Here is a 20,260-nt window from a genome sequence, read left to right as displayed (position 1 = left end):
TAGTCGGATTTTTAATTAGACGAAGCCAGCTGACAGTAGCTAATGTCACTTTGTGAAATAATGTTGCTATATTTAAAGTAATAGTGATGCGTTCAGTTCTCGTTCAATCACATGAATGAATATTGAGTTTGAAGAGTTAATCATTAATTTCAAACTATCATAGAATATTATTTATATTTTACAATAAAATTGTATTAAAGTGCTCCAATATATGTTACTAGTAGTATGTAACTACAATCAGTTTTTTTATTTTCATTACCTACCTATAATTGTTATATTTTATACCTCTATAATTTCAAATATATGATGTATTGGAAATAGGACAGTCTTACAAGCTTCCTCGCAATGTTTTTCTTAATGTTTAAAACACTCGGTATTCAGTACAGGTAGATACTATAGGAACATAATATTTCGTCGAAAACCCGTTGGTATGTACAAAGCACGCCTAAAATTCTAACCCCGTACCCGATATCGGCAATTCGGCACACCAACTATTCACTAGACAATCGAGGCAATTTCATTAATTCAGGAGTTTTTTCAATCGTTCACTTTGTCACAACACTATTTTTATTTCATCAAAAACTGACAACACAGTAAACGTCAGTTGACTTCGTCTAATAAAAAATCCGACTATATGTACATATTTGTCGTTTTTAGTGTTTTGTCCCCTCTAATTTTAATATCACGAATATTAAAGCCTTCTTAAAAAAAATATCCACAGACATCAAAATAAGAATGCCAGTTGATAATTTCAAATGTTTTAGAGAAGTTCCTGGTAGCAACATGCCTATTTCAAGTATGTACTTTATCTATAAATACAGTTTTTCAATTAAACTTAGGTATACGGTATTTTACTAGATCTTCGCTGTTTTAGTTAGGGTGTAAAAGTTTTAGTATTGCACTCGTCTTAATCCATGGTCGAAGTCGTCGAATGCGATGAAGAGTTCGACATGCAATCTACCTTATTCCACTGAATTTCGCAGGGTTTTCTCCGTGATCACGATTTTGATCAATTGGTTGATTCAGCTTTTTTTTCCTACTTATTCTGGTAGCAAGTAGATGTTCTCACGAGGCTCTAACCTGGTTATATTTCGCGAAGCATTGCTCTTCATAGGGCCAGTGTTAGCAAGTCCTCTCAGGTTAAGCACCGTGACCTCATCCACCCAAGATATCACGCAATATTTTATGGGAAGCAGTATTCTCAGATTATTATACCAACATATTGCGTGGCCTGTATTTGTGCGGTAGGGCATATTAAGTAAGACCCCGCACAGAATTCATTAGAAAGTATGTTTTAAGAAAATGAAAAAAGGGAAAGCGCATTATACGCTTAGTTATATAAATAGTATTTTTTATTTTACAAAAAAAAAGTTGGTTTAATTATGTTTTGAGGATCTCGTTGGTTTAATTATAAAATAACTGATGGTTGACTTGTTCGATGTCCGACTAGAATCAATTTATTGATTAAAAATATTGGTGTTAGTGATCTTTGGTCGTCTCGTATGTATCTTTCAATTTCAAACGTTAAATATTTTTTTAATTTTAATTTGACTTTTAGTAAAGTAATGAGCGTGTATTTATCAAGAGTTCATTTGATACCAAGATTATTAATGGAACTGCCATCTATCGTGCTTCAGAGAAACTACAGCGCGGCTACTTTGAAAATGTTCAGAGGATACTTTTTTTGTCGCTAGATGTCACTAAGGCTCAACATTGCATTTTCCATCAATTCCAAATATAATTTTGTTGATTCGATTCTAAAATTAATTGGATGAACCACAATCCAAGCTCTTAGATCACAACGAATATTTGTTGGTACTAAGTGTTGCTCAGAGTCGCTGAGCACCACAAAATGAATGCCCCTACTTTAAGAGGTCTAAATAGTACTGTAATACGTTTATTGTACCCTATGTACCTACGTAAATGCATGAATGATTTACGGCAGAAATAAATAGGACTTAATTAAAAATACTTATGCGACATCGTTAGTCGGTCTTCCGTGACAACGAAAACTTCGAAAGTAATCGAGACGTCAGATAAAATATAGATGGGTGGAAAGCTATTTGGTTCAAGCGACTTTTCGTTTAGAACGTCACATTTATCATTCTAAAAGGTGCGGGTTTTTAGTATTAGTATCAAGTATTCGATGTTTGTAACTAAGCTTTAATTATCTTTACCCTATAAAAATAGCTGAGAAAGTTTTTTTGCCACGATATTTTTTCAAAATTTTAAGCTTTAAATGGCACTCTCGTAAAGTTCCAAAACTGTCATTTAAACCAGTCTTTTTAAATCAGTCTTCCACCCCTCGATTTAATGAATAAAAACGGGCGATTAAACCATAAAAGAAACCTGAGAGATAGTTTAAAGAGGATTATTAAATTATTATTTTTTAAAGCTAATATTTGTTGAGGTTGTCGTGGCCTGAAGGCGAACGATTTTTTTTTTTTAAATGTAATTCGTATTGAACACATGTTCACGAATGTGAGGGAACAACACCGTGTCATTACAAATAAAAAATAAATTTAAATTTAAATTTAGGTGTTTTTTTTTTTTATTTTTTTATTTGCGTAATTACTGTTGGTAGTTCGCTTTGAGAGCCCGCGCAGGTAATCACCACCCTGCTTATGTCTGCTGTGAACCCTAATGCATTTCGGTTTGAAGAGCGGGGCAACTATTGCACTATAAAAGTAAGACTTAGAACTCATGTCTCCCACCTTTTACAGCGGCATGCATGTTATTGATATCTATGGGCTCCAGTAACCACTTAACACTAGGTGGGCGGTGGCCTTATTTTTTATTGCCCTTGTAGGCAGACGAGCATACGGCCCACCTGATGGTGAGTTGTTACCGTCGCCCATGGACTTCAACAATGGCAGGGGCAGAGCCAAGCCGCTGCCTACAAAATCTTCGCCCATGCATCTAAGCAGTTAAAAAAATGTCAGAATATCTTGTACTTTTTCCCCTACCTATCCTGATAGCCTTGAGAGGCTATTTCAGCTTCACCCTGTACCCTTCACATGTAGGTGAGCTTCACGGGGCTCAAATCGGAGTTTTGCTAACACTGGCCCTAGCAAGAGCAGTGCTTCGCAGAATCTACCACCGGATCCGGTTGTAGATTCTGCGAAGAAGACTATTCCGGTTCCGATACCGGAATAGTCGGAATAGCCGTCGGAATAGACTGCCAACGATTAGGTAAGGGAAAAAAGTACCACTAGACTGACTCGTAGGTTCTCGTCTCCTCAATATCTTCATTACGCTATAACATGGTCTTGTTCAAATGTCGAATATATTAATCATTAAAGTCAAATGATTTGGTCGAAAAAGTCCCAATCTCACGACGTGCCATCTAGTAAATCATTATTAACTTTATATAATACCAAAAACCTTGAACGTTATCAACGCGTAAGCACAACCGGTAGTTGAGCGATTTATTAAATCTCTGTCATGCAGCCTATATAGACCGTATCGATTATTCAGATGAATAAATGTAAACTATGCGAATTTCGGCTACCGTCGCGTCGTCTAGATTATAACCTTTCCGAGAAACCCACCCGTTCTCCAAGTTTTTCCTTTAATAATTTGGTACGTTTTTTAATACAATGCTCCCCTATAATAAAGCAGCGCCGGTCCTTCCCACTAAGCTGGTTATTGTTTGTGGCTTACACGCAGAAACAACTCAGGTCAATAAATAGCTCAACGTAAAACTACCTGGAGGAAAAAATTGGCAACGTCATGTATACAGGGAGCGCAGTGCATTTGTACCGCGAAATAATGAGTTTCAAATTTTAGAAAATACAACTGCCACATAGCAATAACTAGAGTACCTAATACGCATTCACAAATAGCATCCGCTATGAAAGAATATTGTAATAAAAAACGAACTCGCCAAATTTGAGGATTAGTTAAGTCAACTGTGTTTTGCAACATTTAGTTTAACCCATTAGCGCCCAAAGGACATCTGAGCTTGGGCTGTTGCTTGTGATGAATTAGTACAGAAAAAAGTGAGGAAGCGCAGCTCCCTATGTTTTAAAGTGTGCTCTTTCTAATGGTAACGGTTAATATAGCGCAAAAAATTAATTATAAAAAATTAAAAAACAAAAAACAAAAGACGAAATTTTTTCGATGTGCTTTTTGTAAGTGACTTTTCATTCCCTGTCGATTTGTTTCATGCCTAAAGCCAATTAATATTGTGACCTCGATGTCTGAACTAAAAATACATGAGGCTACCATTATTTTTTTAACGTTTTGGTTAGCTATAATATTACTTTTTCTGAAACTTGACAATTTTTTTTCTTGCAAACTCCTAAATTGTTTGAGAAAAAAAAATCTTAAAATAAGTCAAAAAATACTCTCAATTTTTTTATTATTTGGATCTGATGAAATTTTCGATAGCAAAAATGTCAGGCTTCAAACTGTATTGGTAACATTGCCTAATAAAACCGCCATATGTACATAAATGTATATTTAAATGAAATATATTTCCGGCACTCTCCCTATCTGAGGTAACTTGTAGGCAATAAGTAAATATATGAGAAAATATTAACAGTTTCCTTGTATGTATTTTACATATCGTTATCGTATCGTATGCATGACAACGATTAATAGTGACTGAATAAAATCTGACAAAAAAACACAACCATTAATCAAAAATGACAACGTCTACAAAAAAAAAAAAAACAATACTATGAACTAAATTACTATTGTTGGAACGCTATCTCGAGAAACTGTACTCATTACGCAGACCAATCGGATACGAGCAATGTCACGCGATAAGCGCCTACACGTTGATTGGTCAGAATGACGGATCTAAAAAGTGTCGTGACAACTTTTCGTAAGAATTTTTTCCGTCTAGCCCCCTTTCACAACGCGCGATAAGGAACTTCGTTCCAAAAAAAGAATTGAAGTTATTGAAAAATATAATTTTATTGTTGTTGTTTATATTCCGGATCCTGGTATTTCCGGAGAATCTAATTTTGGCGAATCTGATGAGAGCTACGAGTCGTAGAGCAATAGTTCTGAGGCACTACCCTCAGATTCAGCCTCATTATTATTATATTAGTGACTCGGAAGCTGACTTTTTCCTGTGTTTTGAATTCTACGAAAAGGTATTGAGTAATTATTCTGCAAAAAATAATGTATGCAATAAAAAAGTCTGAAGTAAAATTTAATTAAAATCAAAGCTATCATCGTACCTATGGGAATCGTCACATATCTATACATTAATACGTGAAGCAAAAACTTTGTATCCCTTTTTACGAAAATTGCGCAGACGGAGGGACGGAGGAGTATGAAATTTTTCACAATTATAGAGAATATAGAGAAGAAGTGCACAATGCTAATATTTTTTTTAAATAATGCATAAAATATACATTAAATTTTAAATCAATAAAGAAAACATTACACACACTACCGTGTATTTGCTGTGAAACAACAATTAGTAGTAGTTCTATTTTTTCAACTGGGAAAGCAAAGATATCATACCAAACAGTCTAATATTTTATATTTAAAAAAAAATGAATAATGGTAATATGAAATGAAACGAAATGAAGTTGATTAATTTGAAACATTAATCAATTGGCATGAAATTAAGTGTAATGAGGTGAGATGATATGGGATGAGATATAATCTCACTTTGCTCGCCCACCTGTCCTGGTGAAACTGGAAAAGCCTCCAGGCCACCAGTAATCCTTCAATCATAAAAAATAAAAATAAAACCCCAGGGTTTTCGCACATAAGATCTATTACAATTACAATGAAAATACAATATACACAATTCTATACAACTTTAATATTACTTGTTTATTACCAAAAGTCACGTCTTAATTTTTACACGATTAACCATATTTTTTATGGTTATAGCAACAAAAACTTCTTTTATAGAAACAAATGGAATAACTGCGAAACAATTCATAAAATGTAGCTTAATATTCTCAATAAATATTTTAGTGATTTTTACATGACTCTGACATTAATTTATTTTACATAAATTACTTTTAACAAATATAAACTAGCATTATTATTATCCAGCATAACAATAGATGGCGCCAACAATATTATTTGCATAATAATTACAATACTTAATCAAATTATTAATCTCTTATCTTTAAACGAGCAATTCTTGTATATTAATATATCTGAATATACCTAGTCAGGTCATAAATTCTGTCACATGTTTAATGTAAAATAATTGAAACAAGTTTATTCATTATATAACCATTCATATACCAAAATGAACTTAACAAAACATAGATTCCTATGACACTAAAGTTTATTCAAAATGACCTCCGTGATTTTGAATACAGGCCTTCAATCTGCGCAGCCAGTCGTCTATCGCAGCACGAACGAGGTCCATGTCAATATCGGCGGCTGCCTTAATCAAGGATGTCTTGAGTGACTCCAAATTGGGATGAGGCTTTGAGCACGCCTTTTCCTCCAAGTGTTGCCATATCTTGTAATCTAACGGATTCAAATCTGGACTGGAGGAGGGCCAGTCTTCGTGCCGGATGAAGTCGATTTCACGCGCCGCCAGCCAGTCTTGTATGCTCTTCGCTCTATGAGCTGGCGCCGAATCTTGTTGGAATACCCAGTGCCTGTTATTGAACATGGTATGAGAAACAGGTTCCGCAAGGTTCGTCAGGACTGTATTTTGATACACAACTGCATTCGTTTTTACACCTTTCTCACAAAAATGTACCTCTGTTAAGCCCCAATAAGAAACTCCCAACCATACCATGAGCGAGGATGGAAAATGACCTCGTTGGACACGCGGAATACTGTTGCTCGCTTTTGCACTACTGTGTGCGTACACCTTATCATTTTGTTTGTTGTAGCTCTCTTCTACGGTAAAAATTTTTTCATCCGAAAAAAGAATTTCCCGATATTTTTTTCCCGCGTACCGCTTCAACAAAGCGCGGTATCTCTTCAGTCTCAGGTCCATTAGACGAGCATTCAAACGATGTCCTGTTTTTCTTCGATATGCCCGAAGCCCTAAGTCTTCATTTAACACCCTTTTCACCGTGGTTCTGCTTAACCCCATCTGAAGGGCCAACAGTTTCTGCTTACGTTTGGGATTTCTTTGAATTCGCGCCTTCACAGCTTTTATCACTGCTGGAGTCCTAACAGACCGAGGGCGATCACTTCTTGACCTGTCATCTACACTAGAGTCTTCATTGTATCGTTTGATGGTACGATAAACGAATTCTTTTGGTTATATTCAAATTTTTCAGTATGTTAAAAATTTGAATTGGCGCGTAACCGCAACGATGCAACGCAATAACTGCAACACGGTCTTTTTTAAGCGTCCACTCCATATTTAAAAATGAGTAAAATTCTAAAAGTATACATTTTTTATTTTCATGAACAATTCGAAATTCGAATTCAATAAACTTTTTTGTGGCCAACATTCTAAAAGAAAAGTTTTTACTGTGTGACAATACTTATGACCTGACTAGTTATATATATATAATCTGAATCTCGGAAACGGCTCCAACGATTTTCATAAAATTTAGTACTTCGGGGGCGATAAATCGATCTAGCTACGATTTATTTTCAGAAAATATTGTTTTATTCGTGTTTTCAATAATCAACTCTTCCCGACATCTATTGGCGAATAATAATACTATTTTTGTTATTTGAGGGCAACTAACCGCTTTAAAGACACAACAAGATGGCGTTATCAAAAAAAATAACGAGCAAAGCTCGGTCATAATCTAATGTTAATTATAACAATTAATTTATTGTTAGTATTTATGCTTTATTAATATTTGATTAACTATACAGTCATTTGTGTTTTTAAACAATAATATAAGCATTAAACAAATTCTAAACATTTTCACATCAAAACAGTGTCTACAAAATATTAAATATGGTAGATAGAATAAGTTTCATCTTGCTAATAATAAATAAATAAAATAACATAGAGTAAACTAAACTATACTCGTATATTATCATCTTAATTATTGCCAATAGTGGCGTTTGCGCCCTTATTATATACTATTCATAATAACGGTTAATGACCGACGATGAATGAAGTCCAGCAAGTGATCTAAGCTGTGTAAGTGTAAGTGATCTAAGATCTAAGTGATCTAAATCTGAAGCTACGCCGATCAACAGAGCTACGGTTACTACGCACGTAGTAGACAAGCTGTCTGGCTCCGGTATTGTGTAGTTTTATATCGCACCTTTAAAAATTAAAATGTGGCTTAATTAATTTATTTTAAGAAAATGAATTTTAAGCTTTGATCGATTTATAAAAATGTATTCTATCAATTTATAAATAAAAACGGTCTCTTTTAGTCTAGAAAAGGACAAAGTAAATAAAATAAGTTTCGTTTAAATAAAGCGCATACTTTAAAATATTAAAATCGAAAAACTAAAAAAAATTACAAGTCTTCAATTACGTTTTTGGCGTTTACCAAAAAATATGAATTTTAGATTAATTCACTTCAATTCTAAAGGTGCGATATACATATAAAATAATACAATCAAGCATTAAAAAATAATCACCATGGTCATCATTACATGTTACGCGTGAATAAGAGCGTGTAATAAACCCGCAGAATTTCAGCGTAAAAGCAACAGACATCACAGCGTAAAAGCCGCCATTTGCCATTAAGTATAAGGTCGAAATCTCAATGACAATGTGTGATTTTTATCTCACAATTCAAAATGACGCTTGATGGGCTTGCGGGATAAATAAGCAAGAGAAGTAATTGCTAATCCCTCTACTTATCGTATGTGATTATTGATTTTCTTAAAATGGTATTAATGAAATTTTACGACCTGTTTTTTTGTTGTTGTAAATATGTATCTTTTAAGAAGAGCATACGGCCTTAGATTCATGTACATAGACTAACTGTACCCGTCCGCTTCGCTGGGCATTTAAAATTAACATTATTATTTCTCACCCCCACAATGATTCTCATCATTAACGCCCCCGCAACTGGTGTAGGGAGTCCAACACTCATATAAATATTAGCCTATCCATTAAGTACAAGTATTTTCTACATGGATACCAAGTTTCAAGTCAATCGGATGCATGGTTCAGTAGCTATAACGGAACTTCCGTAAAAACAATGTAGATTTATATATTAGTATAGATTGAAACAGCAAAAGAAAGCATGAAATAATTGATAACAATACAAAACATTGTAACATTGTAACAGTACTAATAGGTTCCTAGCATCGGTCGCAAACGGGGGGACGCAGAGCAGGTAGAACTTCCAAAGTATAAAAGCGGTAGTGGAACTGCTGAGCTGGCTATTTGTTCGAATAATCGATTCAACACAGTTCCTATACTAAATAAAATGAAATAAATGGATCAAGTAAATATTTTGAATAATAAACTTAGTAACTTAATGTACTGAAATATTTGGTTGAATTTAATACAATTGTTTATTTTTGTCTTTCTTTAGAAAGACCGTGCCGGACCGTCGAGAAAGAGGGGTCGTCCCGCTGGACGAAATCGCGTCCCGTTATCCTTGGTAATTAAGTGATGTAATTAAAACATTTTTTACGCTTTAATCTCGCTTTTACAGTTTAAATTTTATAATTGCCGAATCTTTCGAATAGTCGACAGCTGTCTTGATCAACGACGCGGGCGTTATAAAACGAAAAACAATAAACGCGAGATAAAACCGTAAAAGTTGTTTTAAATAATTAATGTGTTTTCCGAAAAGCGAAGAGAATTAAGTGATGGTCAGTTAGGCCGATGAGTGAGTATATCAAATTAAATCGGTGTTTAAATCGAAACAGGAAGAGCGTCGCAACCGCAACGCACAGTACGAACGAGAGCGACGCGCGGTCACCGCGGAGGCGACCCAGCAGTTGGCTGAGGCCGCCGGCTGTTCCCCAGAGGTGAGTCTCACATTCGATCTGCACTCTTAAATATGTTTTTTTATTTATTGTTTATTACTCTTCATGTAATATTTATGTTAGCGGACTTAATACTTAGATATTATTTCATTAGGGACTCTACCAACCAAAGGTAGTGTAGTGTAGTAGAGTAAATAATGGCAGATGCATTGCAATATAAATTAAAATACAAATACATACATACCATACATAAGTGTAAATAAGTGTATATATAAATACATAGAGGAGTGAAAGGCTATTTGGTCTAAACGATATTTGACTTATTAGAAGATATGTCTTTGTAATTATATGTGCGTTTTATTTATTACTAGCTGACCCGGCAGACTTCGTAGTGCCTCAACCGATAAATAAAATACCTAAACTTTTGTATAAAACAAACTTAAAACAAACAAAAGGAATCCGTCCGACGGGGGACACATCAAAGGAAAAACAAAATTGTTAATTTTATCTAATTTCGAGCATTTTTTATATTTGTCTACCTTTTAAACCTTCTCTGGACTTCCACAAATAATTCAAGACGAAAATTAGCCAAATCGGTCCAGCCGTTCTCGAGTTTTAGCGAGACTAACGAACAGTAATTCATTTTTATATATAAAGATTAGCACCAACAGTTCGGTATTTTTGATTGTGTTCAATTATATTTACTTCCATTCAAATAGCTGAAGAAGCTTTGTCGTTATACTTGACTTGAACACGCATCGGTTGATAATGATTCTGATGCCGAGAGGGAGCGCACTTCATAGCAGAATAGACTGCACGACAAAATAATTTCCTATATAACTAGAACTATGTGTAGGACAACGAACTATTAGGCTCTGGAGGGAACGTCGGGCCCGCTCAAGGCTGGAGTGAAGATATCGAAAATATAATGCCATTGAAAATTTGCGATATTTTTCGAAATGGATTGTCTTTAAAAATATAGTCATTACAATTTTTTTTCAAGTTCATAATCTATACTAATATATAAATCTACAGTGGTTTTTACAGATGTTCCGTTATAACCACTGGAACCATGCATCCGATTGATTTGAAACTTCGTATCCGTGTAGAAAATATATGTAGGTACTTAATAGATAAGCTAATATTTATATGAGTTTTGGGCTCCCTAATAATAATGACAATAAATAATAATATACTAATATATAAATCTACAGTGGTTTTTACAGATGTTCCGTTATAACCACTGAACCATGCATCCGATTGATTTGAAACTTCGTATCCGTGTAGAAAATATATTTACTTAATGGATAAGCTAATATTTATATGAGTTTTGGGCTCCCTAATAATAATGACAATAAATAATAATATACTAATATATAACTATATATAATTTCTTAATTATATAATTAAGTAATAATAATAATTCTTAATATAATTCTTATAATTCTTAATATATATAATTTCTTGGAAACAAGCCTACGTTGTTCCTATCCCAAAAAGCCCCAATCCTATTTTGCCATCTCAGTTCCGGCCTATATCTATACTTCCTTTTCTTTCCAAAGTCCTTGAGCACATTGTCCACCGTCAGCTGTCGTCTTTTCTCCTCTCCCACAATCTTCTTAGCTCCTTCCAATCTGGTTTTCGCAAGGGCCACAGCACGGTTACAGCTCTTCTAAAAGTGACCGATGACATTCGCTGGGCCATGGAAAACAAACAACTAACTTTATTAGTGTTGTTAGATTTCAGCAGCGCTTTTAACTCTGTTGACTTCGATGTTCTGCTCGAAATACTCAAATCAAACAATATCTCCTCGTCTGCTATTAACTGGTTTGATAGTTACCTTCGGGGGCGCTCGCAGTGTGTCCGTCTTGACGAGACTTTCTCGGATTGGCAAAACGTCAGTGCGGGCGTTCCCCAAGGTGGTGTTCTTTCTCCTCTTCTGTTTTCTGTGTTTATAAACTCTGTCACTAGGCTTATATCTTCTAAATTCCACCTCTACGCAGACGATCTCCAGCTATATCGCCACTTCTCGGAGCCTGAAGTTGAATCGGCTATTGCTGCGATGAACAGTGATCTAAAGTCTATCAGTGAATGGGCAAAAGCCTACGGTCTGCACATTAATCCGGGTAAATCACAGGCTATCATTATAGGGGGTAAACAATTGCGCAGTAGACTCAGCGATCCTATACTCCCCCCAATTTATTTGGATGGGACTCAAATAACTCTAACCGATTCAGTTAAAAACCTGGGTGTTATTGTAGATCGACATCTTTCGTGGAGTTCTCACGTTGCTGAGATTAGTAGGAAGGTGCACTTTGCCTTGCACTCGTTGAGATGTCTGCAGGGCTTCTTACCTCAGCATACAAAAATATCTCTCGTCCAAGCTCTCATTCTACCCATAATTGATTACGCCGATGCCTGCTACTTGGATGCCACTGAGGAGCTCTCAAACAAGCTTGAGAGGTTGCAAAATCTATGTATCCGTTTTATATACCATCTCAGAAAATTCGATCATGTTTCTCATTTTCGCAAAGAACTTAAATGGCTCCCTATACGCCTTCGTAGGAATACTCGAATATTATGTTTCCTATTCAATATCCTACATAAGCCCACTTCTCCCTTATATTTACGTGAGCGATTCTCTTTCATTCGTTCTCCTGATGCTCCCTGCAGGTCCAACCAACGTTCTGTTTTGTTATTCCCTTCCCACAAAACCAATTTCTATTCTCACTCCTTTACTGTGCACGCGGTCAGACTGTGGAATTCGTTGCCGGCTGACATCCGAGTTTGCAAGTCTGTTTCTGTTTTTAAATACAAGGTCAAACAATTTTATCTCTCATCAACCGAATGATCATGGTTCTATACTCTTCGCATACACGAGTGTTACTGTGTTACTTATAATATTTGCTATGTGTATGTGCTATAATTCTCATTTTGTGTTCGTTATTTTAGTTATGTGTTATTTGTTCTACACACACTTATCACTTTTTATTATTATTCTCATTATCCTCTCGCAGGTCTGCTGGAAGAGATTTCTCAAAGAAATAAGCAGTGCCTTTGTACATAATTTTCCTATTACTCTGTACTGGGTCTTGTTTTCTGTGTGTACATAAATAAATAAATAAATATAAATCTACAGTGGTTTTTACGGATGTTCCGTTATAACTACTGAACCATGCATCTGATTTTTTTTTATTTATTGCCCTTGTAGGCAGACGGGCGTACGGCCCACCTGATGGTGAGTGGTTACCGTCGCTCATGGACTTCAGCAATGCCAGGGGCAGAGCCAAGCCGCTGCCTACCGCTTAATACTCTCCATAAGCCTCGTTTGAAGAAGGACATGTCATAGCGCTCGGGAAACACCGTGGAGGGGAGCTCATTCCATAGCCGGATGGTGCGTGGCAAAAAAAGATCTCTAGAAGCGCACTGTGGATGACCGCAATGGCTACAGGTAATATGGATGAACTCTACTCCGGTGGCGGGCGGTGCGGTGGTAAAAACGAGATGCCGGTATCATCTCGAATAATTCCTCAGAGCATTGACTGATTGACTTGAAACTTGGTATCCATGTAGAAAATACATGTACTTTATGGATAGACTAATATTTATATGAGTGTTGGACAGCCTAATAATAATGACAATAAATAATAATGTCAATTTTAAATGCCCAGAGAAACGGGCGAGTACGGCTAGTAGTATATAATATTGTTCACAGACTCCAACTGGAGACCTTCTTCTTCATGTTGTAGCATATTTGCATCGGAATATGCAACCACGACTTGGTGAGGAAATCGCTGACTTGCGTCGAAGGAATACATTATTGAAAGCTCAAAGTAAGAGTCAATGTGTACATAATTATATTACGGTTTAAATGGGTTTTTTCTAATGGGTGCGTGAATTCACGGCCCACCTGGTATTAGAGGGTTATCTGAGCCCATAGACATCAACAACGTAAGCACCGCCACCCACCTTGACACATGAGTTCTCAATCTCTTTTTATTGTACAACGGTACTGCCAAACCTATAAAACCTGAACGCATTACTGCTTCAGGGCAGCAATAAGTAGGGTAGTGACACATACCCGTACGGAGTGGCAAGATGTCCTACAATGCTCGAAATTATACAATCTATAAATCTACAATCCTGCAAATTGTAATTTTTCAGGTTTTACTTATAATATATTACACTAGCGACCCGCCCTCGCTTCGCTTCGGAAACATTAAATTTTATTATTGATAGCTGAGTTTCGCGATGTTACCCGCGGCTATTATCGTGCCGCGGGTGACGCCGCGAGGCAAAACTAGTCTAAAAAAAGTGACCTAAGTTACTCCTTATATCATCAGCTACCTACCAGTGAAAGTTTTATCATAATCGGTCCAGCCGTACCAGAGATTAGCTGGAACAAACAGACAGATAGATAGTCAGTCAGATAGACAGATAGACAAAAATTGTAAAAAATGTTATTTTGGTGTATGTACCGTATACCTATTCATATGCATGTAGTAAAAAGCGGTTATTTCAATATTACAAACAGACACTCCAATTTTATTTATATGTATAGATGACATTATCCTTCATTGTAAAAGTCATTCGTGAAAGTGCGTTAAATACTACTTCTTCTTCTTCTTTCTAGAGTTTTCCAGGTCTAGTGCCTGAATCCGTTTTTCTACTTAAACTCCTCGATTTTGCCCGGCCCTCGGGGCTAATTTGCGTTGAATACGTATTTCATTAAAGTTGGTATATGAATACATTGAGACTCTTGTTTATCGGGTCTTTGTTTATAATGTAAAACAAATATAGTATAAATAAATAAAAATCTTTTAATTACAGTTATACAACTGGAAAACCAGCTAGCTAATTTGGAAGCAGCTGATAATGACATCAACGATCAGCAACTCGCTGCACCGTCAGCGTCACTCCCGGGGCCCAGTTCGATTCCGGAGCATAATGAGCCTGAGCAGGCTGACACACTGATCAGCGAAGAGTCCGGGGCAGAGATGCACTTGCTAGGTATATCATGACAATTGATTTAATATAAATTCAATTAGAACCCTTTTTTGTTTAATTAATTGAAATAAATATTGGTTGGATTTTTTTTTCAGACGACAAATAGTGAGTACATCGACTCATCAGAAGTGGTGAGATTCATCATTTCATTGATTCCTTAAAACCCCGCTACACGCTTGTATTGAAGAGAGCGGTAGTGATATAATTTTAAATAAGACTATAAATGTATTGTAATTGAACATTTGGATCCATCGCTTCTAACTTCATAGTTTGATAGTGCCACTTATTCGACCTGATGTCGTACACAATTAACAGGCGTATACGTGGACAACCATGCAAATAAGCATCTTTAAACTAACATTTCAAATGTTGTATTCGGAAGAATTAAGTTTTTTTATTACATCCATCGTGCGAAGTCGTCGTGGCCCACAAACAAATTGTAGTTCTTCATCGGAAGAGGTTAGAAGTATCTTCAGCTGTATGCGGCAGCTTGTGTGCGTCCTTATTACTCGTAATGCTCGCATCTACAAGGGACGACGACTACAGTACTATGGCATACCATGAAGATGGATACGTATATCTATAATAGATTAGGACCAATTCGACATGTTCAATTAAACTTGATTTTCGACCTAATGTCGTGTGTGATTAATTTGTGATCTATTTTGATGAAAAATAAAGCTATAAAATGTTAATTATTGAACATTTTAATTTTAACGATTAATCTCTACTAACAAGCCTACCTAGTTTGATTCGCTGGTTTGAAATTAAGCTGCCTTTATCAAACGCCTTCGCGATATTATAGAAGAAAGTTTCCGTAGGGCAACGGGACATCGTCTCTTTAACCCAGTAGAGCTTAATTTAGCCGAGTACTATTTTAGTAAAGATGTGCTCCGTGAGGCGGTACGCTTGCTCAATGCACGAGTAATTTTCTTGGAATCTAAACGACTCGTCGATCAGGACGCTTTCGAGGTGATGAAGTCCCAGAAGCGTTAGCGTAATAGCCGGTCTTATAATTTACCTAATGCTGGGAAGAGGGTTTAATGTATGCCGATAGCGTCCGCTTCTTTCCACACCGCCGAATAGATGCAGTTCGTCATAGCGGTATTTAAAATTGAGACTAACACGATTATTAGTTAGGCGGGTTAAATTTTTAAAACATGGTTATAGATGCTGTCGGAATCGGGGGCCTTCCGTGGTTGTAAGTTCGTGGGTCGCAAATCCAACGCAGTGATAGATTTAACGAAGCACTTCTTTTGCTAGGGCAGATCTTAGAAATTCTCTCAAGCTGCGTGAGTTCCCGACCAAACAAGATAAAACGGGAATACGGGAATAGCCGCTCAAGGCTAAGGACAAGTTATGCAAATAATAAGCGGACAGTAGCGTATTTTTTGTTTTATTGTTATTTCACTTAAATGCTTAATTAACAATAGGGACTGCATGCTCGGGTCCGAAAAAAAAAGCTAAAACTTAACGTAAAACTGCCTTCACAAAATCATAACAACACTTTGGTGAGTCCGTTACCGTTATAAAACGTAAACGATATTTCATATTTACATATTTGATTTAAAAAAAAAAAAAAATACTATTTATTTTGCTCGTTATATTGACTGGGTATATTATTATTATAGCAAGATCGTATGTATGAGTTTAAAACAGTTATTCTTCAAAAATGATATATCATCTTTTTTCGCGTAGTACAAATGGAATCTTATCTATACTTTTATTTATAATATTATAAAGAGGAAAGATTTGTTTGTTTGTTTGTATTGAATAGGCTCCGAAACTACTGAACCGATTTGAAAAATTCTTTCTCACTGTTTCGGAACTACACTATTCCCGAATGACATAGGTCATAACATTTTTGAAAAAATTACGGATCCTTACTAAAGATCTAATAATGTAACCCAAGGTGTAAAAAAATTACCTAAAATATTCTTTACATCGCGTGCCCTGCGAAAACTATTGAAGATAGAATAAAATAATGTACTCCGACTTTGTAGAACACATTATTACAAAAAGTGTCGCGACAGCATAAGTCTAACTATAATATTATAGTTACGCCGCAATAAGAGGTCTTTTATTTAAAAAAATAAAACAACGTCAAATATCGTTGAAATATTAGTTAAAGACCCGAGCGGAACCGGAGCGGGCCGCTAGTTATAGAATAAGACGATTCTGCGCTGTGCAATTATGTGATTACTATTAACCACATAATTATATTAATGTTTTCCCGTCCGGGCGTAGCTGAAATAGTCTCTTAGGCTGCCAGCGAATAGATAGGAAAAAAAATATTTTAATGAAAACTAAAATTAAATTTTTCTATCGACAAGCGTCATAGATCGGTATCATTAAGTCTTGCCTTTGTTCTCAGGTTCTCTTCAGGTACTTTTTATGTTATCGCTCGCACGTTTCGACCACCTCTTGTATTTGAACTCATTACCGAGAAACGCATCTATTGTTTCGAAAATTCGTGGGAAAAAATCATTTGGAAGCTTTAATCCGTACTTTGATTCATTATTTGGGAGTATTTAAGCACCGTTCCCGTAATAATTCCGGAACTTCACTAAGCTGATTATTTTGGTTTGGTTTGGTGATTGGTAAAAACACAGCTAATAAATCAACGTAGTCGATTTTGCAACTAAAAAGTATTTATTAACTGACTAGCGACCCGCCCTCGCTTCGCTTCGGAAACATTAAAACATACATGAAACAAAAAAAAAAAAATTAAAAAAAGTAGCCTATGTTCATCAGGGACAAGGTCGGCTTCTAATGGAAAAAGAATTTTTCAAATCGGTCCAGTAGTTTCGGAGCCTATTCGAAACAAACAAACAAACAAATCTTTCCTCTTTATAATATTAAGTATAGATTTGCTAAATCAGTTAATAAAACAGTAATACAGTAAGTAAAAAGGTCGCTAACAAATAAGAATCTTATGACATGAAGATTTTTTGCAGTAGAAGGATAGGTGACTGATGATCCACCTATTATTGAGCCGTTATCGTTGCCCGTGAAAATAAAAAAATACACACCGCTACACACCATGAAACATGAAGAGGAACCATATTAATTTGTATATTAAATATACTCCCAACTGGAAATCACGAATGTTTTGTAACAGATCTATGTGTAGGCAAGACTTGAGTATTGTTATCTTATAAATTAAAAAATATATTTTAAGTAATACAAGTTTCAAAATTTTTTTAATTCTTCTCTTCGGATAGGAACGCATAAATACTTCCCTGGAGAAATATTAGAGTGATAATAATCAACGCATACACAAGTAAACAGGTATAAGTTTTTTTTTTTTTTTTTTTTATTGCTTAGATGGGTGGACGAGCTCACAGCCCACCTGGTGTTAAGTGGTTACTGGAGCCCATAGACATCCACAACGTAAATGCGCCACCCACCCTGAGATACAAGTTCTAAGGTCTCAAGTATAGTTACAACGGCTGCCCCACCCTTCAAACCGAAACGCATTACTGCTTCACGGCAGAAATAGGCAGGGTGGTGGTACCCACCCGCGCGGACTCACAAGAGGTCCTACCACCAGTATTTACGCAAATTATAATTTTGCGGGTATGATTTTTATTACACGATGTTATTCCTTCATCGTGGAAGTCAATCGTGAACATTTGTTGAGTACGTATTTCATTAGAAAAATTGGTACCCGCCTGCGGGATTCGAACACCGGTGCATCGCTTCAACACGATTGCACCGGACGTCTTATCCGTTAGGCCACGACGACCACAAAATCTAATAAAAAAAAATAAAGACACAAAAATCATTAAGTGCCTCATTAACTAATGGAAAAGGGATAAATATTTATTTAATGATGCACTAACAGCGATTCAAAATTCCTTGAAATGTAATGTTCTATAAACAGCCAATTTATCTGATCATTTAAAAACTTTTGTTTGCTATTATTCAAGAACAAAGGGTAAGTGAATAGCTTAATATGCATAATAGATTAGTAGTCAGTATTGAATTTATTTATTTCGAAGTTAATGACACCTATTACACTAATTGAAGTAATTCATGATGATATACTACAGTCATCTCTAGATGTAGCCCCAATAAGTACATTGACTTACTAAAACTACCAGAAGGTCAACGACCCAACAAGGATCTGAAAAATCTCAGTAGACTAGAAAAAATTTGAAACCTCAAGTTGTCTTTGTAGCAAATTTACCTGTTATATAATATATAATAACAAATTATGAAGGAAATCAACATTAGTAAAAACATCAAACAACATAAACAATATTTGTTTACTCCGTAACTGTATTCGTAAAAGTCGGAAATAATATTGTGCCAAAGAAAGTAGTGTTATCCATAAAAGATGTTTTGGTTACTAGGGGCTAAAGTATGAAATTGCTGATTTGTACTTCGTACTAATTAAAAAACAACACTTTTTTGTTTTATTTTGTCATTAGTTTAAATTAAAAACATGCACTGTTTTCTACATCTATACATATAAATAAAATTAGAGTGTCTGTTTGTAATATTGAAATGACCTATTTTTACTACATACAAATGAATATATATACGGTACATACACCAAAATCACTGGTCACCGTCCTCGTCGAACCCGTCGCTTGCGACGAAGGGCTCGACGAGCGAATTAACCCACATACACAGCCCACTGAGTTTCTCGCCGGATCTTCTCAGTGGGTCGCGTTTCCGATCCGGTGGTAGATTCTGCGAAGCACTGCTCTTGCTAGGGTCAGTGTTAGCAACTCTCCGGTTAGAGCCCCGTGAGCTCACCTACACACACTAGAGTAAGCTGACATAGCCTCTCAAGGCTATCAGCATAGGTAGGAAAAAAAACACCAAAATAACATTTTTTACAATTTTTGTCTGTCTATCTGTCTGTTTGTTCCGGCTAATCTCTGGAACGGTTGGACCAATTTTGAAGAGACTGATAGGTAGCTAATGATATAAGGAGTAACTTAGGCTACTTTTTTTAGACTAGCTTCGCCCCGCGGCGTCTCTTGCGGTACGACAATAACCGCGGGTAACATCGCGGGACTCGGCTATCAATAATAAAATGTAATGTTTCCGAAGCGAAGCGAGGGCGGGTTGCTAGTATTTAATAATATCAGTAGCAATTATATCAACATGTAAACACGTTCCAATTAGCACAGAAATACAATAGCCAAGAGATATTGTTCCAAATTTTTTTCTTTCTTTTTCTTAAAAGAGTTTCCTTTCTCTCGCAAATTGTAATAAAATGTTTTGCTTTTTGTTAAGCTTTATGGCATGATATAATAAATAAAATAAAGGTATTTATTTTAAATGAAATGCATTTATTTTGCAAAATTCAATACTCGCTGACTAAAGCCTACAAACAAAAGATCGTTCTGCTTTGGTCGAGCCGCTATTGTTTCTAAATAAGTTTGCAACCTGGGACGAGCGATGTTAGGGCGCAGGTAATAAT

At 35.8% G+C, this 20,260-nt stretch overlaps 1 protein-coding gene across 1 annotated transcript; it reads left to right on the top strand.

Annotated features, from left to right (window-relative positions):
- Nucleotides 1–9,173: 9,173 nt before the first annotated feature.
- On the top strand, nucleotides 9,174–15,515 carry LOC114247782 (uncharacterized). Its single transcript, XM_028180818.2, has 6 exons — nucleotides 9,174–9,323; nucleotides 9,414–9,482; nucleotides 9,754–9,855; nucleotides 13,529–13,646; nucleotides 14,644–14,823; nucleotides 14,916–15,515. Exons 1-6 carry the CDS (start codon nucleotides 9,315–9,317, stop codon nucleotides 14,924–14,926), a joined length of 489 nt encoding a protein of 162 aa, XP_028036619.2. The 5' UTR covers nucleotides 9,174–9,314; the 3' UTR covers nucleotides 14,927–15,515.
- The last annotated feature ends 4,745 nt before the right edge of the window (nucleotides 15,516–20,260 follow it).

Source organism: Bombyx mandarina, chromosome 25 (assembly GCF_030267445.1).
Source record: "Bombyx mandarina strain Sakado chromosome 25, ASM3026744v2".
Taxonomy (NCBI): domain Eukaryota; kingdom Metazoa; phylum Arthropoda; class Insecta; order Lepidoptera; family Bombycidae; genus Bombyx; species Bombyx mandarina.
The sequence above is the reverse complement of the archived record's forward strand: the minus strand, read 5'-3'. Positions and strand labels throughout refer to the sequence as shown.